This window comes from Zootoca vivipara, chromosome 5 (assembly GCF_963506605.1).
Source record: "Zootoca vivipara chromosome 5, rZooViv1.1, whole genome shotgun sequence".
NCBI classification, from domain to species: domain Eukaryota; kingdom Metazoa; phylum Chordata; class Lepidosauria; order Squamata; family Lacertidae; genus Zootoca; species Zootoca vivipara.
The window spans coordinates 26,128,652-26,154,093 of record NC_083280.1 but is presented as its reverse complement, the minus strand read 5'-3'; the positions used below and the strand labels follow the sequence as shown (position 1 = coordinate 26,154,093).

Below are 25,442 nucleotides of genomic sequence, written 5' to 3'. Positions count from 1 at the left end.
TCTTACACCAACATTTCCATAAACCCAATGAATACAATCTTACTCTTTTGATAAGAATTCTCAAGTGGAGAGTTTATCAAATTCCCGATTGCGATATTTATCTCTTGAAAAGTATAGCATTTGCAGAATGAGACAAGACTATCTACTTGTATAAAATATGTGCAAACAGATTGGGCTAGGGAAGGCCCCTGTCTGAAATCAAGGAGATCTGTCAGCAGTCAATGCTTTAGGTAGACCAAATAGCACCTTTTGGAGTGCTATCTTCACTTGCTAGGGATGGTGTTTGTTTTCTCCTGCCAGAGGTTGTGTGCTTTTGACACAGGGGCGGGGAACCTGTAACTCCCATAATCCCTGAGCATTGGCCTCCAGAGTCCAAAAGCAGCTGGAGAGTCATAGGTTCCACACCCTTCAACAGCTGAAATGCATGGAGGGGAAAACTAAATAGGCAAAACTTCTATCACCACAGCGATACAGTGAGGGGAAAAGTCCACCTGTTGAATTTCTGCCTGTCTTTCAGTTTCTACAGCCATGGAACTCTGGCAGGAAATATCTTTAAAAGCTTGGAATCCTGCATACACCTTATTGTTCAACAAGAACTAACATAATTTCAACACAATCCTAAAATGTATTTGGAATTTACATATTCTTTTGTGGCTCTATAGGGCTATCCTGAATGTTTGTTCAAAGGGCTGCTACTCTCGTCCCCCACTTTCCACATATATTTTATATTGCAAGATTCACTTTGTACATGATTTGGGGAAGGCAATCCAATTTATGAAAAATACTAAAGCAAAACAACAATATCTGAATAAAGCAAATATTTGAACAATAAAGCAAAAAGAAAATAAATTTATATTCAATTGATTTGTGTGGCATTTTTCTAGAACTTTTGATGAAAACCTTGGTAATGTTCATTCCAAATCATTTAAACTCCCAATGGAACAGTTAGGCCATGTTTGAAGAGTTGACCATACAATGTCTGAGTGGACTTTGTTTTCTGCTTCCTGCAGCCACCAGCACATACCCACAATTTGCAACCCTTTGCGGCAAATTTTGAGGGCTCATGGAGATGAAAGTGAAGCCTAGTTTGTATTTCTACCTCACAAGAACATACCAGCCACAAGATTCCTGTTTCTGCAAGTACCCTATTTTACCACCTCCGGTGTCCAACAAGAGCAGCCAAAACAGGCACACAGTAGGCAAATAGGCAAACAACGCTTTACTGACGGCCCGTGTCAAAAGTGAACATTCGCAGAATTAAAGCAGAAAACGATATTACTCACCCTGGGGTTCCATGGATCTTTGTATACTGGTTTCTGAAAAAAACAAAATAGGATGTTTTTGTTTGTTTTTCAAATAAAAAGCAACATTGCTATATCCTCCTCCCTCCCTCCTAATTTTGTATTATTCACTATGGCATTACCAAAGTTATAAAACCCAGCTCCTCCCCATTCATGATTGGAGCCTGGCTCCTTAGCAAATATATTATTATAAATGCACTGAGTTTGCCTCAATGTGTCCACTTGTAAGAACAGTCACAGTAACCATTTCATTTTTTGCCTGAACTAAAAGGCTCAAAATGATTTCACCAGTCCTGGTAAGAAGATGGTCTGACCTCACGCTGGATCAGACCAGTGGCCCATCGAGTCCAGTATCCTGTTCTCACAGTGGCCCATCAGATGTCTGAGGAAGCTCAAATGCAGGGCCTGAGGGCAATCTGTTTGCTCTTTTCTGCATTACAAAATGCTTTTTGAGCAGCGAAGGCAAGACTACATATCATGATCAAAATGCAGCTGTGCCATAGATTTAGATGAAGGCAATACCATATTTATATCAAGGCATTACACTTTTAGAAAATGAAATGGATTTTTCCTAACAATTCCTAGCATGGAATTTGCCTTTTACATCATCACCACATATGTCCATTGAGCTATTTTTCATGGTCTCTTTTCTGGCGACTCACAACCTAGCAAACATAGGCTTCCCCTTAGGACTTTTGTCTTTGAGGTGGGGAGGATGGAGACACCAGGGACTGCCCCCCTTGGAACTGGAGGCAGACTCTACACACTCTTTGAATATATGAAGGGGGTCCTGTCAAAAACCTTTCCAGAAACAGTTAAAACTTTGGATCCAAAGTTTCTGTGGGTAGAGCTCTATTCACCGGGAACTGCTACTGGAGAACAGGGAAGGGATTTCAGCCCTTTTCCTGAATGGCAGGAGTTCTTCTGCAAATGGAAGGGCAAGTCTGGATCCAATCAAATATTTACTAAGCCTTCAGACCGCAATACCACTCCTCTCCTCATAGGAACCGACCCAGACCCTGAAATCATAAGCCCTTCTTCTGGTGCCTACCCCACAAGAGATTTAGGGGGCGTCAACACACGAACAGACCTTTTCTGTGGACGCTTCTGGTTTGAGAAGTACTCTCCCCCAAAGAGGCTCGCCTGTTCCTTCATTACATATGTATAGGTGCCAGGCGAAAATGTTTCTCTTCAACCAGGTGTTTGGCTGATTAACATTCTATGGCCTTTTAAATGTTTCTGTTGGATGAGAGTTATTGGGTTGTTTTGCTTTATTATGTATTTTGTGTTTTCATTTTGTGTTTTTATGTTGTGAACTGCCCTGTGATTTTTAGATGAAGGGTTGCATACAAACTGATTAAAAGAAGAAGAAATAAACCAAGCACATGAATAGGATTGATTACACTCTCAAGACCTCCAGAAGGTTGGCAAAGAAGGACTTCCCTTTGCAGAAACCACATGGATACTTCCTTGTTATTTTTTGTAAGTCTGTCTTTAACAATGCTTTACACCAGTCTATCCAAAACAGATACTGGGCTATCTGGGCTCTAGTATCGTACAAGCCCCTATTAAAAAAACCTGTATCATGTTGGCTTTAAGTCTCCATTAAGGAAGCTGATTTTAGTGATAGGTTATATATTTTTGTTAGATCAGTATTTGATATTGGAGGAACAGTATTTAAAGACCTACAGATGTGTGGACTTCAGTAGCTTATTAAACTTAAATTTGTTGATCAGCCCTAGAACTTCATATACTGCCCACTATTTGATTTCAACCTTTTCAAAAAAACACAAATCCACTTTAACCCTCCAAGAAATCACCACAGGAATCTTTATATTTTCTTTATTTTAAAGCACAGGTGCTTTAAAATAAATTCAGCCACTTCATCATTCTGGATCCCACCAGTTTCAATATCCTAACTCCCCCAGGTCTTTCCAGTACGGTATCAAAGTTTGCAAAAAGGCTGAAGGTGCAAATGCATGAATTCAAATACTTATGTACAAGAAAGAGCAAATTCAGATGTCAAAGGGGAAAATCAATGGCAACAAAATTGCTCCTCCCTCTGGAGGAGAGAAACAGAGAGAACTTGGACCCCAGGAAGTGATATATAATATTAGTTCTATTGAATATTTGCACTGATTCTTTTACAGTGCAACCCTATGCGTGCCTACACAGAAGCGAGTCCCATCTTGTTCAATGGGTTTTACTCATTGTATCGGGTGATATAAGTTTACAACCAAACACAAACCTACCAGGTCATTTTTCTCTTAATCTAAAGCTGCAGTGCAACAGCTGCCCACAGAAACTTTTATTTACTTTGGGAGGCCCTTTTTGTAGTCCAGAGATTACCATCAATCTTCCTGCTTTTGTGTTTGTTCAAGGCGAAGTTCTATATTGGCAAACTTTCCATCAAGATCTACTGTGGTTCCGTGAAAACTGACTTCCAAGTGAATTCCATGCTATGGCAGTTTTTCCTCTTAGCCCACGAAGAAATTTCCTTTTTCAAAACCTGCATGGAACTCTCAAATCCACAATTGGGTCATACCTTTAATTTCACAAAATAGTTCTGGAGAACACAAATTTTGTTACATTTCAATTGGCCCTAATAAACGTTTGGACCAACTTTGAAGTGTTTTCTTATGGACAAACAAAAGACTACCTTTGCTTTTTATATATGAGATTATGTTCCGCAGCAATTCTGAAAGAAGTAGAATTGCAGTCTTCATACTCCTTAACATGTAGTTTCACCAAATGGTCTGCCATGAAATTATCGTGTTTCGTAAATTCAAGTACAGTACAGTTTATTCAGACAATAATTGCAAACTGAATTTACTTGATACAATTTTTAAATCTTTTGTTACAAATGGAGGTACAAGCTGCTGAACTGGGAGGAAGGATAGATGTCGTTTGGCGGGTGTATGACCGAGGTACCTAGAGAGCCTTTGCAATACAGGGATAAACTGCACACACACACACACACACCCCAGAAAAAGCCCACACAACGCAAAAATGGTGGCTGGTAGCATTAGGACTGTAGGGCAGAAGGCAAGGAGACAAGCAATAGATGGAGGCAGGGTCAGTGACGGGCAAACCTTACTGGTTGCAAGTCAGATGGTAGGCAGGTGAAGGCTTGCTTGAAGGCAGACTGAGGTGGGTGGGGCAGTGCCCCTATTTGCCCTAATGGACCAGCCTCCACTGCCCAACACACCTGCCAGCTTTTCCTGCCCCATAGCCAGAATGGCAGGCAGGAAAGCTTGTATGCCGTGGCTGGAAGATGCACACCCAAGCACCAATGCTCCATCCCGTCACTCAACCTGCTGCTGCTGCTGCAGGGCTGTGTTGATGGTCACTGATGGAAGGTGCTAGCAGCACCCAAGACAAAACGTGGTCCCCAGGGCAGAGAGCCTGGTCAGGGGAGGAGGGATTTGAGAATGCTGATGACTAACAAGTTTCGGCAAAGTATTCCGCAAAGAGGTGTCACCTACTCACAGAAACAGGCTGAAAAGCAAAAGCAGGCATAGGCAAACTCGGCCCTCCAGATGTTTTGGGATTACAATTCCCATCATCCCTGACCACTGAACCCGTCAGCTAGGGATCATGGGAGTTGTAGTGCCAAAACATCTGGAGGGCCGAGTTGGCCTATGCCTGAGCAAAAGCCACAAATTTGTAGACCCCAAACTGCTACAGCTTCCTCATTCAACAAAATGCCAAAACAAATCCTAACAGGATCCACCTAAAAAAAAAATACACCGTAAACTCCATGGATTCCAGTGGGGAAGGGTTAAGAATGTGCTTGGCATTCCTACTGCTTTCCCTAGCACTTGAAATGTGCTTGCATTTACTTGAGTCCTGCCCCCAGACACTGTGGGGAATTGCTGGCAGGATTGCAGTTACCCAATGTCCACGGGGAGATCTAAATGATGCAATATTAATTAGCACTGAATCGATTTGTAAACCCAGGACTGGATCAGTTCTTGTTTGTTACCATATTCTACATTTCTTTGTTACTATGATGAACTCATTTGTTGTTGTTGTTGTTTATTTGTTGGCTGCCTTGTGTGCTCTGATTTTTAGCACAATCCCAAGTAAGTTTATTACAGTGATCTTTTAAAATGTTGGAAAACACACAAGTCTGCTATCCTGAGCCTGCTCTTACTGATTAAGCACCATTGGAGTTAATGGGACTTTGCAATCTGATATCCAAAACCATACATTTGTGGGGGTTTTTTCCTGGCAGGGCTGGGCAGAGGCACCAAAGGGGGTTTGGAGTGCAGTCTTTGTTTTGAGCTTTCTTGAAAACAGAAGTTCCCACTTGCACATGGATGCCTAGAACTGACTTCCAACTTTTCTCGAGGCTACATTTATTGGTCATGCAATCTAAGATTATATATCAGTGAAGGGGGGGGGGGGGGAATCTGCCTAATTTGTTGTTTTACTCTAGAAAACCAAAACAGAGCAAAAGTGTGTTTCACACTAACATGACCCAGATTATAGGAAGTTTAGAAATTGCATCACCTTTTTCTTTGTACAATGTAGGAAATACTTTCTGGTAGTTTTCCTTCCTTTTACTTAAAGTGACAGAAAGTATTTCCTACATTGTACAATGAACCAAGGAATACTGATGCAAGATATAGGTCAAAAGGTGAAAGGGAGTATTTTTCCAGTTCTTTTTTGAACTCTTCAGCCTTCCCCACGCTTTCCAGACATCAGTTCCTGGCACTAATTACGTCAGTGCTACTAAGGCAACTCTCATCTAGACCACATTTAGGGAGGGAGGAGACTTCAAACACAGCAACAAGGCTGACCACATCAGCCTGATTCTACAAACACAAGCTATCATGATGCTGATTTTGCTGTAGAGCTGTTGCAATTACAAAATCTACAATATTCACCAACTAGAAAAACCCTACAACTGTGGTAAGAAAATCAGCAAGTAGGTGACTTAGATCCTAAGATTAGTTAACTTTGGGAAGTTCATAGCAGAAAAGTTTCCTACTTTCCCAACTTCCCTGTGCCCTGAAAGATACTTGTTCCTATCTGCACACAGGTGTATGTGTCAAAGCTTCTCCAAAGAGTCCCCATGCAGGTTAGGAGTGGGGTTGGTGTGTACCACATGCGTCGTCACCACCCGCAGTTTGGGTGAACAGGTCAAGGGCAGAGCAGGATCGTACCACTGCCCCCCCTTCAGATCTCAGCAATTTCAGCAGAAGTTCTGGAAGCAGTTTCAATGCATTTGGAGGTATAGAGCAGGGATGAGGAACCTGTAGCACTCCAGTTGTTGATGGACTGCAACTCCCATTGACCCCAACCAGCATGACCAATGGTGAGGGATAACACAAAGGTGGTGGCTAGACTCCAGACTTGGGTTCAAATCCACACAGCCATGAAGCTCCCTGGGTTGGGAGCCTAACCTACCTTGCAAGGTTGTTGCCAGGGCTCTATTATTATTATTATTATTATTAGCCAGAACTAAGTTCCAACACCTCTCAGGTGAGTGCCATTGCCATTTTAAGAGAGCAAGGGAGGTGTTCATACAGAGTACTGACACCTCTTTTTCTAGAAAAATAGCAGTGGTTGTTGTGATGATAAAATGGAGGGTGGAAGAACCATTGGCAGGGCCAAGAGATCTTTGGAGGAAAGGTGAAGGAATATGTACATAAATACAGCTGCAGTTCAGAGGGCCACGGGTCACAGGTGGAGACTTGCAAAGGAAGCCAAAATGAAAGATGGCGGGGGAGTGTTACGTGGAATCATAGCATTGTAGTGTTGGACGGGACCCCGGGAGTCATCTACCCCAACCCCTTGTCCAATATGAGGCTCGAACCCTCGACGCTGAAATTAAGATCCTCATAGCGGTGCTATCAGGGCAGAACGCACCCTCACCCCGATCAAAAACAGCACTCCCTAGCCGCACAGGAACAAACATATTTACCAAGGGAAGGGAAGAAATGCACATCCCCGTCGAACGAGAGGAGCATTTGAAGCGGGAAGAAACAAGGACGACAGAAAGAGGACCATTAAGACCAGAGCTCCAGTCCGAAACGATCTGCCCCCCCCCCCCAACCAGCCACCCTCCGCGAAGAACACGGAGAGCAACCCCGTCGGAAACGAAAGCGAAACCACAGTTTCCCCCTCGAACAATTCCCCGGGTTTAGCCGCAGCCGCACATCTGTAATTAAGCGGCCGTAATTCTCTCTCCCTACCCCGCACTTACGTCTTTATTCAGCCCCGGGTCTCTAGCGCAGGAAGAGCCTAACTTACCTTGATTAGCAGCCCCGCGTGCCGGACGCGTCCCTTCGCAGGTGATCGCCTCGCGCTGTTCCCTAACAAATCGTCTCCCAGCCGCTTTGGACTAGCAGGGCGGACCTGGGGGTGGGGATAAAAGCGAGAGCGGGGCTCCGGCAAGGGGCGGGGGTCGGCTGGGAGCGGCGACGTCAGCAACGGCGAGAGCAAAGTGAGGAGCCCCTGGCGAGGAGGAAGTGGAACCGCAACTCCGGCCGACGCCCACAAGTGGGGGAAATTGTACCTGGGAGCGCTTCAGCTCAGAACATCTTCACTTGCCCGCCCGCTTCCGGGGGCTAAGCGGGGTACTCCAAACTAGATTGTGCCTTGGAAAGACTATGACTGCAGCCCTGGAGAAGGAGCCAAGTGCCATGAGGTCTGGTGGCTTGGCTTTTTATTTTCCATGCTAGATACACGCCTTCGGCATGGAGATTTCCTCCAGCCGCTATGTCTGCAAATAAAGTGATTTGTGCACGTAGTTCGCTCCTACCTTTTTTGGGGGTGGGGTGGGGTATTTTTAAGTGATCTTCAGATGAAGAGCGACCCAGGTGGCGCTGTGGTTAAACCACTGAGCCTAGGGCTTGCCGATCAGAAGGTCGGCGGTTCGAATCCCTGCGACGGGGTGAGCTCCCGTTGCTTGGTCCCAGCTCCTGCCCACCTAGCAGTTCGAAAGCATGTCAAAATGCAAGTAGATAAATAGGAACCGCTACAGCGGGAAGGTAAACGGCGTTTCCATGTGCTGCTCTGGTTTACCAGAAGCGGCTTTGTCATGCTGGCCACATGACCTGGAAGCTATACACCGGCTCCCTCGGCCAATAATGCGAGATGAGCGCGCAACCCCAGAGTCGGTCACGACTGGACCTAATGGTCAGGGGTCCCTTTACCTTTACCAGATGAAGAGCAGCAGTATGTAAGTGAAAAGTGAAGTAAACAAGAGAGGACCGTAGGGAGAGAGAAACCAAAAACAAAACCGTTCTTTTTCAACAGAAAATCTGCTGTACAGTAAAATCATTTCCAGAATAATACTTGTACAGTTGCAACACCAATACAAAGACATAATGAAACACAGACGTCAACAAACAAATAATGTGGCATCCGACCATAATATATACTTGTACAGATGTTAATTTAAACGGTTGGATCACCCATAACAATAAACTGTTTTCAAAAATGTATATTTTCCTGAGGCCGTTTGTATGATGTTGTATTATAGTAAAATAAAAAAATTCCTTCAGTAGCACCTTAAAGACCAACTAAGTTTTTATTTTGGTATGAGCTTTCGTGTGCATGCACACTTTTTTTTTTTTTATTTTACTTCGATCCAGACCAACACGGCTACCTACCTGTAACCAGTTGTATTATAGCTTTGTAATTGGGTGTGCCAATTGCCAAATTAAGTGCAGTTCAGATATTGCGTGCTTAAGCAGGGTGTATGGTATATATGCAGTATGTATAGTGTTTATTATGATGACACAACCACAGTATTTGTATAATGCCTTTATTATATTGAGTTTTGTGTACCTTACTGCCAGCTTTTATTACTTTGGCCAATGTGTTCCTTTTTTTCTCATATGAACAAAATGTCCATTTTCTGTAGGAAGCTGCCTTTCCTCAGGAAGAGCAATCCAGACTAGAAAGCCAGAGTAATTTACACCTGGGTAAATTATTTGTAAATTATTAAGAAATATCAACAACCTCAGATATGCAGATGACACAACCTTGATGGCAGAAATCGAGGAGGAATTAAAGAACCTTTTAACGAGGGTGAAAGAGGAGAGCGCAAAATATGGTCTGAAGCTCAACATCAAAAAAACCAAGATCATGGCCACTGGTCCCATCACCTCCTGGCAAATAGAAGGGGAAGAAATGCAGGCAGTGAGAGATTTTACTTTCTTGGGCTCCTTGATCACTGCAGATGGTGACAGCAGTCACAAAATTAAAAGACGCCTGCTTCTTGAGAGAAAATCAATGACAAACCTAGACAGCATCTTAAAAAGCAGAGACATCACCTTGCCGACAAAGGTCCGTATAGTTAAAGCTATGGTTTTCCCAGTAGTGATGTATGGAAGTGAGAGCTGGACCATAAAGAAGGCTGATCGCCGAAGAATTGATGCTTTTGAATTGTGGTGCTGGAGGAGACTCTTGAGAGTCCCATGGACTGCAAGAAGATCAAACCTATCCATTCTTAAGGAAATCAGCCCTGAGTGCTCCCTGGAAGGACAGATTCTGAAGCTGGGGCTCCAATACTTTGGCCACCTCATGAGAAGAGAAGAATCCTTGGAAAAGACCTTGATGTTGGGAAAGATTGAGGGCACTAGGAGAAGGGGACGACAGAGGACAAGATGGTTGGACAGTGTTCTCGAAGCTACGAACATGAGTTTGACCAAACTGCGGGAGGCAGTGCAAGACAGGAGTGCCTGGCGTGCTCTGGTCCATGGGGTCACGAAGAGTCGGACACGACTAAACGACTAAACAACAAATTATGTGTGGGGCTACCAGCATCTGGCAGGGTGAAAACAAGACTACAATAGGGGTTGTTTGCTTTATTTGTCAATTTATATTCCACTTTTCCCTCCAAGGAGCTCAACAAGGTACACATGGTTCTCCTCCTCATTTCTTCCCAAAGTATGGTATCCCAAGGACTGTAATAAGTGAGTTTCTTTACAGCTCACCCGGGAAGCTAACCCGAGGTTGCCATTTTTAGTGGCACCCCCCAAATTCTTTGTAATGTGACATCTTGTGTTTCATATATGTATGCAATGTAGGATTAAATATACTCTTTGGAATAACATTTTGTTTTGTTATTTTGTTAATTCATTTTTCTCAGGTTTAACTCTGTTTCTCTTCCCCCCCCCCTCCATTTTTGTGTTATGCATCCAATACAAGCAATAATCTGAAGAGGAAGATTGGGATAGAATGTAGCAATCTAAGTGGTCATCCAAGACACAGAAATGACATAAAAAGTCTGTCTATTGTGGGCTCAGTTTTTATCCAGAGTGCTCAATATGTGGCTTGCTGCCTTCAACTCTAACTGTTAAGTTCCATCAGTACATAGCTTATTTCCTTATTACCTGTGTAGTCTGTTGAAACCTGAATATTCATTCATGCCCGCACAGGTGTGGGTTATAGGATACATTTATTAAATAGTTAGTTACAGATTCCTGGAAGGGTTATTCACACAGACCTGCAGAAGGCTTTCTTCTCATTTATGGGAAGAAAGGAAAGTGGGGAACCTAAAGACAAGGTGTCCAGTTCTGTACTGACAAAGACAGGCATAGGCAAATGTTGGGTTTCTTGAATAATCAAAGTGCTTTTGAGCCGGTCTAATGTCAATACTGTCTGTTTAAGAAAAACAGGTGCTGGTAATTTTGTTTAATTGCTCACAGGCGTGGGCTCTACTCCATGTATATAAGGCTCTGTTAGTAAGCATTTTGTGTGGTAGTTGTGTGGGAGTATGGTGGGAGGTTTGGAGAGGTTGAAAGGGTTGGAATGTGGGTATGTAAAGTTGCTGGGAGAGAGAGCGTTTATCTTTAGTTTAAAGACTCTTCCGAATCAGTTTGTTTTTCTGTTAAAGAAAGCCAACCTTTTGTTTTTCCTTTGTATACTTTAAACCAGGAGTCCCCAGACTTACCCGGCTTTGGGCCGGTGTCCGCCGCGCCGATCGCGCCGACCTTCATTCAGCAAGGCATTCAGTGAATGGATACATGAATGCAGATGCCTGTTTTCAGATTTTGGAGCTGCATCAGTGGGGCACAGGAACATCAAGGACAGGGCAGTCCTGTTTCTGTCTCTACACCTTTGCTCTGAATGGAGGGGGATATTGGAATAAGGTTTTGTCTTTGTTCTGCTATCTGCTCAGGGAAGATGCATACATCATTTTTATTCCTCAGTGAGAGTATGTAAAAAGGTCAGAGGCTATCCTGGTTGTTTCCAGTAACTAACGTCGGGAAAATCTGGCTGATGTGAGGTAACCTTGAAGTAAAATGTTTTCATTTCCCCTTGCATGCACTGCACACTGATGTTGTCAACTGACCAGAAATGCAACAAAACCAGCCTGCTCTCCTCCCCCTCTGGCTTTAACAGTTTGCTATGCAAAACAAATAAACCAAACCAGTAGGAGAGGCTTTGCATACATGGAAATAGGAAGCATCGTTTTCTACAAAGAAAGTATTATGATTTGCTGTTTAAAAGCACAAGCGGAGCATTAAAAGAGTGATCTGCAATAGAGATCTACTTACCAATACAGATTAGAGGCCACATCCATGTTTACATAGCGAAAACCACACCACCTATACACGAGGGAGAGGGAGATCCACTGACTCAGGTACACAAAATCTGAAGGGGGGAAATAAATGCTAAGGGGTCCCATAAGTACAGGAAGTGCCCCACTTCAGGAATTTTCCCTAAAGTTTTGGATAGCGGGCAGAATAGAGATGACGGGCACAGCTGGCTCACCCCTCCACACACCCATGCTATGTTCACACAAATATTGAATGCCTGAATAGTACTGGAGAGGACAGCTCGGTAGGATAGAGGAATTGAACATATTTGTTGTAGCAGAACAACAGCTAAATACTTATAAAGGTGGAGAAATAGGCATCTCATTGCCTCCGTAGGTGACTTCCTGGTTTCACAACATGGGTGTTCACACATAGCATTTAACAGTCCATATACATATAGCTGTATATTCATAGTTATTCACATGTAAAGTTCAACAAGTGTACATCTGTGCACAATAGTTGTATAAATGAAGATGTGCCACATTCTTTTGCGCCAACACTTGTAGTTGTGTACCCTGTTTTCCCGAAAATAAGACATACCCATAAAATAAGCCGTAGCAGGATTTCTAAGCATTTGCACAATATAAGTATCTGAAAATAAGACATAGTGATAGGCGCAGTCCTGGAGGGGACCAAGGAAGAGGCAAGGCTGGACACATAATAAAAAATAAGACACCCCCTGAAAATAAGCCATAGTGCGTCTTCTTGAGGAAAAATAAATACCAGTATAAGACAGTGTCTTATTTTCAGGGAAACACAGTAGAGATAGTTTGTACCTGTATCCATGTCTGAAGAGCTACAGAGTATGTATTTTTCAGTATACTCGGAGATGGAAGAAACAGCTGCCCATATACATCACTGGAGAAATTAAAGCATTTAATGTAGCTGTGGCTAAGCCCAAGTTTATCTCCCTTCCCATTCCCAAAAACTCAAAAGTGAAAACAAAACAAAAATAGGTGAATGAGGACAGAATGCTGTTGTGTGGTGCATGAGGTAGTGGGTGGAGAGGGTGAATAGAATGGAATCCTGAACAAATAGTAGTTTCATATTCAAATAGCAATCTCAGTTCTTCTGGCTGGTTGTTGTCACTAGAGCCACTCATGGACAAGAGGGAGCTATCAACAGGGCTTGGGGGGGGGGAGTCCACCATTAAAAGCCCACGAGTAACCCCCCCCAAAAAAATAGACTAATGAAGACTGAGTGTGCTCTGTGGTGCAAGAATACTATCTGCTGGATGGGGGTGGGGGTTGGGCATAGAAAATTGCAAACTGGGAAGAGAGAATGAAAGATGTGGCTGGATTCCTGAACTTCACATGGTAACATTTTGTTGCAAGTTCCACCTGCTTGTATTTCTGATTTCAGCTGCCATTTCCCTCTCTCGCCTTTTTCTTGTGTTGGTTGCTGGATCAAACTATTGGGCTGAAAAACACAAGGCTATTGCCAACTTCTGTTTGCATCAGTGTTGCTGTAACGCAGGACCACAACCACAATATTCTCAGAAAGTGGATCCTCCCCCCTTCTTCTCATTAAGTTTTCACCTGCTTGCATCGCACCTGCTGACACTCAGCTCTATTTCACCTTGATGTCTGAACCAGGTGTGGCAGTGGAAGCGCTGAACAGGTGCCAGGAAGCTGCAACGGGCTGGGTAAAGGTGAACCAACTAAAGTTCAAACAGGAATGCTGTTGAAAGCTGTTTCAATAGAACAGCGACAGTAAACAACACCCTGCTCTGGACTGGGTTGTATTCTCCCTTAAAGAGTGGTTAGATTGGGGTCTTACATTAGATACTCAGGTCAGGGTAGTAACTTAAGCACAAGGTACTGGTGTACCAGTTGAAGCCTCCCCCGCCCCCCCATACAGAAATAGGGCAGGATTTTAGGGCAGAGATCCAGAGCCCCACTCAGCAGGATATGTAAGAGGGCCTGAAAATGCTTTGCCACATTTTGAAGTAAGTGAAGTAATGCACATTAAACATCATAAGCAGTAGTGAAGCTGCATGCTCCGGCTCCAGGGGCAGAGAGCAGGTGTGTGTGTGGCTGGCACGCATCCCGGGGGCATGGCACACGTCCTGGGGGCATTGCATGTTGCCCTACGGGACTGCCTCTCCTGGTATGCCCCGCGGAGGACCTTAAGGTCTACAAACAACAATATTCTGGAGATCCCGAGCCATAAGGTGGCTAGATTGGCCTCAACTAGGGCCAGGGCCTTTTCAGTGTTGGCCCCAACTTGGTGGAATGCTCTTTCACAGGAGACCAGGGCCCTGCGGGATTTGTCATCTTTCCACAGGGCCTGCAAGACAGAGCTGTTCCGCCTGGCCTTCGGGTTGGATGCCGCCCATGAGGGCGTGGTGTGTATCCTGGGGGGCATGGCGCCCGGCGCGGTGGAGGGTGCACGGTGCGTGTCCGGGGGGCGATCGCAATGGTACCCCCCTCCCTGATGGTGCCGGGGGGGGGGGCAGTGCACTCCCCCTGCCCCCTCGTTCCTCCGCCAGTGATCATAAGACCACAAGCATAGCCCTGCCGGATCAGGCCATCCTGTTCCTATAGGGGACAACCAGGTGCCCATGGGAAGCCTGCAAGGACCTTAGTGCAGCAGGATTCTCCCTTCCTGCCATTTCTAGCCACTTGTCTATCCAGCAGCATCTAAAGATGATGTTCTCATTCAAATAAGACTCGGGATACAGCAGCGGCCAGAGTTTTGATAGGTTTATGCCATTTTGTCTCACAAGTTCAAAGAGATCTGCATTCTGCACTGGTTAACAGTTTGCTTCATGCAAACGACACCTGATGCAGCTCCCACTTTGACTACACAACCATTACAAGTTCAGGAGCCCTGCCCTCTCTTTCACCTAGCCACCTTAGCTCCAGATCTAGTCAAGCATTCATTCTTAAATCCAAGTTAGTCCATTAAAGCTGCATCCCTATTCACAACTACTAGAGGTTAAGTCACATTGGATGCAGTGGGGCTTACTTCTGAGGACAAATGCTTAGTTATGCCATGAAGCTGACTCACAGGATGTAATGGCAGCGTGCTCATTTATGCTTAGTTAAATACCCAAGCCTGTAGAAGGAGGAAGATAAGAAACTTAATTTGCATCATTGTGACTGGAAGTCAAGAACCTCATAAAAAAACAGGATATTGCTAAAATTGAGCAATTGAAAACTTACAAAAGTCACTCTAGGTATTCTGTGTCTTATTTTAAAAAGGCAGGCTGACATTGAACCAGTGTAGCTATTATGTGTATAGGTGTTTTTCATTCAGGCTTTGGGTAGGAGAAAACACCACCTGATATATTAATCACTACTAAAAGCAGGTAGACTCTGGAAAGAAAAAGAATAGGCAGCAACTTTATTAAAAAGATGGGGGGGGGAGAGAACACATTGCAGGAAGTTAGAGAGTGTTTTGTCACAGAAGTGGGTCATGATGAACTAGAATGGAAGAAGCCAAAGGGAGAAGTTTGTGATTTTCCATGGTTTCAGATGCCTGGATAGAACCTAAGTGCTTCATCAAATGAAATTTAAATCATTATGCTGCTGTTTTCCAGCAGACTTGTCTCCTCTAAAGCTGCTGTTTTTCCTTCAGCTATAGAATTCATTATCCCAAGAAGTACTAATGGCTTAAACAATGGATTTTAGGAAAATTCATGGACAAGAAATATATATTTGGCCATGTTACCCAATTATGGAGGGCACCAGGTTGGGGAAGGCAGTTGCTTTAGACCTATCCCTTTCAACCTTGGTTTTTGCTCTTTTTTTTACCTGCATCATTCCTGTGAATAGTACACAGTGTTCCCTTTCTAAGCCTTCTATGTGGTTTTGTTCTGATTTCACATTGGTTCTTCTTTTTGACCAGCCAAAATGACAATATTCCATTGCCTCACAGAAGGTGAATTGCAAACTGTTAAATTCCCAGGGAAAAGGATCATTCTAAGTACAAGCACAGTAGATTGCAGAAACAAAACTGGGCTTTTTGTGAGTGGAAGATACAGAGTAAGCCCAATCACTGAACAGGCATAATTACTCATATGCTTTGGTATTTTCCATTTTTGTCACAGCTTCCTCTTTCATGCACTTTTATAATCTACTTGCCTCTCCAGAATGAAGCAACAAATTATGTGACAGCAGTGATAAAGCTGTGTGTCCTTGACATTGTGAGGCAATGCCGTGTTTGCATTCTTACCAGGAAATGTGCTCTTCAACTTGGTGAGACACGCATTCAAGTAACAGCACTTAGGGCTGAGCTATAGATTTGTACCTGCTTTGTTATAGAAGGATCGTGTTCAGTCTGTTTCACTTTGCTTCTGCAGTGCAGTGTACACAGTATCTTATTAGTCCAACTCCTGCCACCATCCCTGATCATCTCCTCCAGCATCCTGTTCTCACAGAGGCCAACCTGTTGCCTTTGAGAAACTCCAAGCACAAAGGCACTTACCCCTCCTGAGGTTTCCAGACACTGCTGTTCAGATACTGTACATTATTGCCTCTGACCTTGCTTTCATAGGTCTCACTTCCTTTCTGCAGTCAGTGTAAACAGAACCTTATTTGTTCAGCTCCCACCACTGCCCCATTCAAGCAAGTTTCTCAAGCTTTGTAAGCAATAGAAATGAGACTGTAAGACCTTATTGCAAGAGGCCAAAGAGAGGTGAACATGCAACCCACAAGCAACAACGCCTCTTTCAAAGGCTTTACTGTGGCTCTAGTCTGCTCCCACTGCTCGTGTTTGAAGCTGTGTACACATGATGTTAGCCACAATCCATATGGTTCCTGTAGGTCAGGCATCCCCAAACTTCGGCCTTCCAGATGTTTTGGACTACAATCCCCATCATCCCTGACCACTGGTCCTGTTGCTAGGGATCATGGGAGTTGTAGGCCAAAACATCTGTAGGGCCACAGTTTGGGGATGCCTGCTGTAGGTTCTTGAGAAATACCACTGTTTGATGCACGTTCCCTCAAATCAGCTTCTATCTGAAATTGAAATTGTAAGCTATATTCACTTTGCAGTTAAGCTGAGGTGTGTACGTTTAAGAAAGCCATTGCATGTGTGCAGATAGTGAATGTGCAGACAACAGCTTCATGAATAGGAGTTTGGGGAGTTGCAGGCTTGGGGAAACTAAGCAGGTAATGTACATTGGGTGAAGACATCCATGCCCCCTTTCTGGAGTGCACAGGGACAGCATGGGCCTCTTCCATTTAGAATCATAGAATCATAGAGTTGGAAGAGACCACAAGGGCCATCCAGTCCAACCCCCTGCCAAGCAGGAAACACCATCAAAGCATTCTTGACATATGGCTGTCAAGCCTCTGCTTAAAGACCTCCAAAGAAGGAGACTCCACCACACTCCTTGGCAGCAAATTCCACTGTTGAACAGCTCTTACTGTCAGGAAGTTTTTCCTAATGTTTAGGTGGAATCTTCTTTCTTGTAGTTTGAATCCATTGCTCCGTGCTTTCTGGAGCAGCAGAAAACAACCTTTCACCCTCCTCTATATGACATCCTTTTATATATTTGAACATGGCTATCATATCACCCCTTAACCTTCTCTTCTCCAGGCTAAACATACCCAGCTCCCTAAGCCGTTCCTCATAAGTCATCGTTTCCAGGCCTTTGACCATTTTGCCCTCTTCTGGACACGTTCCAGCTTGTCAGTATCCTTCTTGAACTGTGGTGCCCAGAACTGGACACAGTACTCCAGGTGAGGTCTGACCAGAGCAGAGTACAGTGGTACTATCACTTCCCTTGATCAAGATGCTATACTCCTATACTCCCATTTCAACCTACCTGCAGAAAAGCAGCTTGTCAGCTGTGCTCAAGGGCTCTAGCATGGAACCACGCCCTCAGCTGTCCCTGGAACATACAGCTCCCTTATCTTACAAGGTACAACAAAAACATGCAAAGAAATGAGAGGAAAATGTGAAGTCAGCACCACCACGTTGAGCTTTTATAGTGGCCATCAACCTATATTAACCTATATCAATATTATAGTGGCTATTAACGCGGGTGGTGCTGTGGGTTAATCACAATTAAAGTTGACTTGCCGCTCTTGTGCAAGAAACCTACTTTCCCTGCAAAAATCAGACATTTGAGGGGTTCTCGCCCAGATAGTTTTTATTGAATTTTAAATTATAAAGAGAGAACAGGGCTTACAGGGAAAAAGAAAGAGGGGGAAAATCATATACAGCCCTGATTGTTGGGAGAGAGACAGGATGTGTGACCCTGTAGATTATCCTCAGTCTCTCCGCGGCTTTTGACCCCCTTGATCATGTCTGAAATAACTCATGAGGGATGGGAGCTGGAGGCATGTTATTACAGTGGTTCCACTCCTAATGGGAGGGTTGTCATCAGAAAGTAGTAGATTGTTGCTGGGCCCGGTGGGTTTTAAGTTGTTGGGTCCTACAAGGGTCTATTCTATCTCCTATGCCATTCAACATGACCTGTTTATCTGAGCATTTATCCAGATTTGCTTGCCCAAAGCGTATGTGAAAGCTGTATGGTTCCCATTCTTTAGTGAGCCTTCATTCTGATCTGTTTGTGGGGATGTGATACAACCAAGAGCCTTCATCTGGATTTGCCTGTGCAGAGGTTGTACATCTTCCTGCCGTTCAATTTTTTATCCCATACTTTTTTCAGCCTGGGAAGTTTATACCATGCTGGGCAGATTATGGGTGAGACAGGAGCACAATACCATACATGGAAGCCTGACTGCGAAGAGATTGTCAACTCGGCTTTGCCAGAGACCCTTCCATTAAAGTGCCAGGATCTAAAACCAGCAAAGATACACAGATTATAAATTTCCCCACCTGCCCTATTTCTGTTCTTTATGCTGCAAATCGGGTTAGAAAAACAGCATATACTGTACAGGACAACTAGTGGAAGTTCCAAGAAAATTACCACCAGATTCCAAAAGGATCTACCATCAATTACCATCAGTATCAGTATTATACTAAAAGCAACCATTACAGAAAAACATAGTGCCCTCTAGACCAGTCATAGGCAAACTCCGGCCCTCCAGATGTTTGGGACTACAATTCCCATCATCCCTGACCACTGGTCCTGTTAGCTAGGGGTGATGGGAATTGTAGTCCCAAACATCTGGAGGGCCGGAGTTTGCCTATGACTGGTCTAGACTAAACTTTGCCTGCTCCCCCACTGCCACTTCTGGCAAAGAGCAAAGAAACAGAAGGCAAGATGTTTTGTCTTCTCAATAGTCTTTCGCAAAAGGCTCCATGACTGCCCCAAACACCTTTTGGGGTAGGGGTGGGGTTTTGTAGGAATGACATGGCTAGGTTGGCACTGGCATGCCATGCCAAGCATAGGAAATGACGATGGCATGCCACGTCACTTCACTTCTGTCTAAGGCAAGGGACTTGCACACTGGCAAACCAAGCCAAAGGTCAGAGTGGGATGCACGGGTCAGTTTGACAGGTCAGAACGGGATGAAGCAAGGCACGGCAGGATGAAACAGGAAAGATCAGGTTGGAGCAGTGGGGTGAAAACAATGGGATGGTCAAGGAGGGGGTGTTTGGAGAGTGACATGTGACAAGAGCATGGGCAGAGTACGTGGGACATAGCACATCCATAATGGTGGTCATTTGGGGGAGTTTCGGGGTGTTGCCAGGAAGTGACGTGCCCAGGAACATCACCTTGTATGGAGTCGCGCTACCATCATTGGCTAAAAGTTGTGCTAACGGGTTAATCTTTGACAGCTTGTAAAATCTCTAATAAAAGGGAGCGCCCAACGATTCTCGGGGTCGCCTTCCCTCCCATTGATACCATTCTGTCTCATCATGTCGTTCTTCATCAAGCCGCAACAGGGTTTGAGCAGCAGAGGAGCCCCACTTGCAAGGAAAGACTCCAACACAACCCAGGTTGAGTGGTACACTCCAGGGAGAGTATTGAGGAATGAGAAGGAGGGAGGGAGAGAGATGGAGAAGTAGGAAGGGAAAAGATGAAGAAAGGAATGAGGGTAAAGCACGCACACACAGGAAGGAGGAATGGAGAGTGGCTATAGCTGGAAGCAAACTAAACTTGCAAAATGCAGTCATACAGCATTTCAACTGCTTCTCTGGTGGAAATTTTTGGAGCCATGTCTCTGCCATTCCCAGTGGAGAGAGGTTCTTCCATATCCTGGCTATTAAACCTGGTGATGGGGTTTCCCCCTTCTTTTCTCTGCCCCCCCCCATCATGGGACTTTGCTCCCATGATTAGTCATCTGTTTGCTCTACAAACCACTTTCCCTTAAAGCATGGAAGAGGAACCTGTGGTCTCCCATAGGTTTCTGGATTACAACTCCTGTCATCTATGACCATGCCTGGGGTGAGAGGAAGTGGTGTCCAATAAGATCTATGCTGGGCTCCCTGCTTTAAATAATACTGTACCACCCACTACTGGGTATATAATAAGTCTCCTTTCCAAGTTTTAATCTGGCAATCCAAGAGGACACTGCAGTAATGGGAATTGGCTTCATGAGAGGCAACCTCAGTAAACAAATATGCAGAAAGAATTGTTTGCAGTCTGGGTAAATGAAGTTCCCAGGATTCCTTGCAAGCAAAGCAAGCAGCATCGCTATCATGTAGCTGAGTGAAAATACACAAACAACGCAAACCAATATAATATAAGGAGGCTCAAAAGTAGCACAGTGAAGACCCTTTTGAATAGAAGGCAAAGGTATGGAAAGCTGGGGGGGGGAGTTTCCTTAACTTTAACATTATACAGGTAGGTAGCCGTGTTGGTCTGACATAGTCAAAACAAAATACTGTACCGTAATAATAATTTTAAAAATTCCTTCCAGTAGCACCTTAGAGACCAACTAAGTTTGTCATAGGTATGAGCTTTCGTGTGCATGCGCACTTCTTCAGAAGTGCATTATTATTTTGTTTTAACATTATATTTTAAGCTCGATGTGACGCAGGAGAATGAGCTAAAACACGGTGTCTTTTTCACAGCCTATTCAAACTTCAAGAATATACACAACAAATTATGCAAATCTTACAGCCCAATGACAGCCCACCCCATCCTCTTCTCAACTGCTGGGTTTGTTGGAAATGTGTGGAAGTATTCCTATTTAATACTCTCACACTGCCACCTCGTGGTGCCTTTAAGCTATTTCTCATGTTTTACATTCCTTTGGCACTTTAAAGCTTTTCTTCAAGGCCACTTACAGTGCAGTCCTACACACATAACTCAAAAGGTAAAGCCCCAGTGAGTTAAATGATGCATACTCCCAGGTAAGTGGAATGCATAGGATTGCAGCCTCGCTTGTTTTGTAACACAGCCTTGGGCAGTTCCAGACTGTCTGTCATTTTTCGAGTGGGATTCATTCAGATACCAGCAAATTCAGGTCCCACATTGATAGTGAATTGGGAGGGCTTGTGCAGCAGACCCACTTCCTTCCAAAAGACTGAGCTTTGCATGGTAATGGAAGTAAGGGGGGGGGGAAATGAATGACTGGAAATTGTGGGGTGACACTTGCTTCGATACGACATCATCTAACTCCCCTCCAAACAATTCAAAGTGGATGTGCATGAAACAGCCCAAACCATCTACCTGAAAACAAATTAGTATGAATGCTCAGTGAGCAGGTCACCTAGACATTTCCCTTTGCCAACCAGCCCCAGCTGGTCAGATCAAACACTTTCTTCTGTACTGTAGGGATACTATAGAAACTGCAGGGCCTCCAGTTACCCACCCAGTCCATATTTCCATAGTGTCCATGGAGGGGTGAAAAAGAAATGAATTGTTTAGCCATCTTCAGAGGAGAAGCAGCTACAGTACATACCATGTCTGTCCACACACTTAGTGCACTTAGTGGCTGAGCTGGGAGGCTACGCTGGCATAACTATTAGGAATAACTGGGTACTGAAACAAGGTGCAAAAGAAAAACTCACACCCCAGTTTCCAGTGGCCCATGAAAGTATGCTTCCTGCAGAGGCAAAAGAAAAATGCGCAACAAAAACTGACTTGCCTGAAGCAGGTCACCAGGAGACAACCTAGATGGGGTGGCGCTGTGGGTTAAACCACAGAGCCTAGGGCTTGCCGATCAGAAGGTCGGCAGTTCAAATCCCCTCGATGGGGTGAGCTCCCGTTGCTCGGTCCCAGCTCCTGCCAACCTAGCAGTTCAAAAGCACACCAAAGTGCAAGTAGATAAATAGGTACCACTCTGGCAGGAAGGTAAACTGCATTTTCGTGTGCTACTCTGGTTCGCCAGAAGCGGCTTTGTCATGCTGGCCACGACCTGGAAGTTGTATGCCGGCTCCCTTGGCCAATAACGCGAGATGAGCGCTGCAGCCCCAGAGTTGGTCATGACTGGACCTAATGGTCAGGGGTCCCTTTACCTTTTAACCTAGACTTTAATTTTAAGCAAGCAAACTTAGAACTCTCTGTTATCAACTAACCTTCCCCCAGAGACTTTTTAAACTACTGTAATTCCAAACACGCTTTATCAGTACAGTCATACCTCGGTTTAAGTACGCTTCGGTTTGAGTACTTTCAGCTTAAGTACTCCGTGGACCCGTCTGGAACGGATTAATCCACTTTCCATTACTTTCAATGGGAAAGTTTGCTTCAAGTTAAGTACGCTTCAGGTTAAGTACGGACTTCCAGAACCAATTACACTCATACTTCGGGTTAAGTACGCTTCAGGTTGAGTACTTTGCGGACCTGTCTGGAACGGATTAATCCACTTCCCATTACTTTCAATGGCAAAGTTCACTTCAGGTTAAGTATGCTTCAGGTTAAGTACAGACTTCTGGAACCAATTGTGTACTTAAACCGAGGTACCACTGTAGACTCATGCTCCCAAACTCCCAACAAGAAACTGCTTCCCAAAAGAGCCTTATATACACAGAGTAACACCTACGCTTGGGAGCAATTAAGAACAAAATACCAGCACCTGTTTCTTAAACTGACATCAGACTGGCTCAGGTGCAATTTGATTACTCAAAAAACCCAACAATAACTCCCCTCATTCTGCATCTCCAGCTCCTCTTGCCCCAACCCTTGGCCATGCTGTCTGAGGCTGATGGGAATTGCAGTCCAACAACATCTAGAGGGCCACAGGTTTCCCCATCCCTGAGCTAGAGCAGCCATCAACTATCACAGCTCTATTTCTTCGTTTATTGCTTTTTCTACCTTTCTGTCCTGCTCTTTCTCTTGTTTGTGACTGTTGCTGCGTTGCAGAAGTACATGCAACTAGTTGGCTCTGGAGAAGGACTTGCATCAGCTATCGGAGCAAATGTTCTGTGTCTAAGCACTGCCTTAGGAAAAGGCTAGGGTCACTTGGCTAACTGTTGGCTGGAATTGCGCAAAGGTCAGGTATACACAATGATAACTGATGAACAAGGAAGAGCTTTTCAGACACTCCAAAACCTGTGCCAAAATTTCGACATAAAGCAGCGACAAAACAGTTTCACAGTTTCCCGCCAGCTTTGTATGAATTTGGGACCCCATATTAATAAGAACCTAATTTAGGTTGACAGTGGGTTTTTGCTGCTGTTTCTTAACGCTGCTAGCAGAGATCCAAGAGTACAGACATAGACAATATTGAAGGTTAGCTGCCACCTGGTGGTCATGCTCAGAAATGCACACCACACTGTTAGATAAACATATGGTTATACTGTAGCTTTGAACCTTTGGGTTGCTTCTGTGTGTTTATTTTCAAGGACAATTCTCCATCATGTTTTCAGAAGTCATTGTTAAATAAATAAATGCCTTGACTATTTTTTGGCCCCCCCCCCTGAATTTTGTTGAAAATGCCAGTCATACTGTTTCTAGCTGCATTTTAATTTTTGAGGTGATGGGACAAGAATTACTTGGCATGCAAACCATGTCCGATATTTTTATACATAGTTAAAATCTTCTGAGGCCTATATCTGGGTAGTCTCTTTATCAGCAGTCTGCTAATTAGTCTGGGGCTGGGGGAGAAATTTGGTGAGGTTCACCTTTGTGAAACAAAATGGGAAGTGAAATTCAGCCTTTGAAATTCGTACAGATGCAGTTCTTCAGTCAAGTAATGTGTCCCAAATAGCATATATATACAAAAGTATACATAAAATGCATATACCATTGAAAATACCATATAAAATACATTACATCAGAGATGTGCAAAAATGTGTGTATTAGGGAAGTTCCCTGCCAATATATATGTATCTGTGGATATATGTCATACGAGGAGAAATTTTCACTGGAATGATTTTCAGGAGCACTTTTTTTTTTTAAAAAAAGAAAAATTAAACTGATGCAGAAATGTGGAGAACTGAACAAGATTGGAAAAATGAGAGACTGAGGGGAACCATAATTGACCAATTTGCCCATCCCTAATTCAATCACAAGGGAGAGGGTTTTTTTTATTTTAAAAAAGTACTCAAGCCTCATATATAGAATACCTCCCCTAAAGCAGATCACCTACAGTTCAGTCTTCCTGGACCCAGGCATTTTGGTTTCCATTTTAAACTCTGCTTGTATTTTCAGAAAGGAAATAATGCCCGCGGGGAGCCCGCAAGAAGGATGTGAAGGCAAAATCCCTCTCCCACCACCACTGTCCATTGACTGGTAATTCAGAGGTCTGCTGTCTACATAATACGGTTTAGAATTTGGTCACTTGTTATCACTATGTATCTCTGTTCTTCAAACTACCTTTGTGGGGAGGTTCAGGCCCGGGGATCTAGCCTGCATCTTCCACAATGGAACAAATTTACCCAGCCAGATGGGCGGGGTATAAAATAATAAATTATTATCATCATCAGTGCTTTTTTCTAGGGGGATGCAGGGGTACACATACATCTAAACATTTTGTAACTTTAACAGGAGAAGAAACGAAAAAATAATAATTCTTCTCTAGCACAGTGAATTGTCAGTTCCATTGCTACCCCTCATTTCCTGTCACTGTGTTTCCTGAGTTTCAGATGGAAGCGAGCGTTTAATGAGAGTACCCTAAACATTTTTTAAAAAGAAAAAAAACACTGATTGTTATTGTTATATTATTATTTCTCAGCTTTTCTGCAATCTCTTTATTCTCCTTGAGCAAAACTCTAATGCCTTTGCCATAGTCACTGGAAGAAAATCTGTATGGTGAAGCCCAGCTAGCCATAAACCATAGCTAATCTCTTTCATAATGAGGGAAGAGATGCTTCCCCTAACTTCAGAGGGCCTAATCCAGCTCTAAATATCACATGCAGGTAGCCCATGAATGCAAGTGGAAGCTTATTTCAGACTCCCAGCTTTAAAATCAATCATGACCGTATGCATTTCAAAGGATTTGGTTTGGTATGTTCTGATACATCACCTGCCGCAGGAAACAGACAATTGCCATCAGTGAGCCCATAAATTTTAACTATGTTGTTTAAGTACCTCTTAAATCTGAACAATTAACACCATCACCCACAAGCCTCCCTTCAGACATCTCTCTTTAGCTTTCCCGGTGGATGGTGTCTCTGTTAGTTACTGTTAATTGAACTCTAAATCTGAAGGCTTCTTGGGATATAATAATAAACCTCGTTCTTTTGCTTTTTGCTTTCCAGCTAATAGCCGGGGCCAGCGTTTCCCAAACTTCAAAGGGCTCTGTAAGTAAAGACTTTTCATCAGTGG

General features: G+C 44.0%; 1 protein-coding gene across 4 annotated transcripts in view; it reads right to left on the bottom strand.

Annotated features, from left to right (window-relative positions):
• The window catches only part of LOC118093799 (phospholipid scramblase 1), a 60,105-nt gene that overhangs the window by 14,367 nt on the left and 20,296 nt on the right, over positions 1-25,442 (bottom strand). For 2 of the 4 annotated variants that reach the window (XM_060274496.1, XM_060274497.1), the window contains exon 2: positions 1,284-1,309. In XM_060274496.1, the coding sequence (XP_060130479.1) occupies positions 1,284-1,296 (13 nt within the window). In that variant the 5' untranslated portion in view covers positions 1,297-1,309. Of the gene's footprint in view, positions 1-1,283; positions 1,317-7,562; positions 7,859-25,442 lie in introns of those variants that run through there. The other 2 variants (XM_035133516.2, XM_035133519.2) reach the window with 2 other exon arrangements.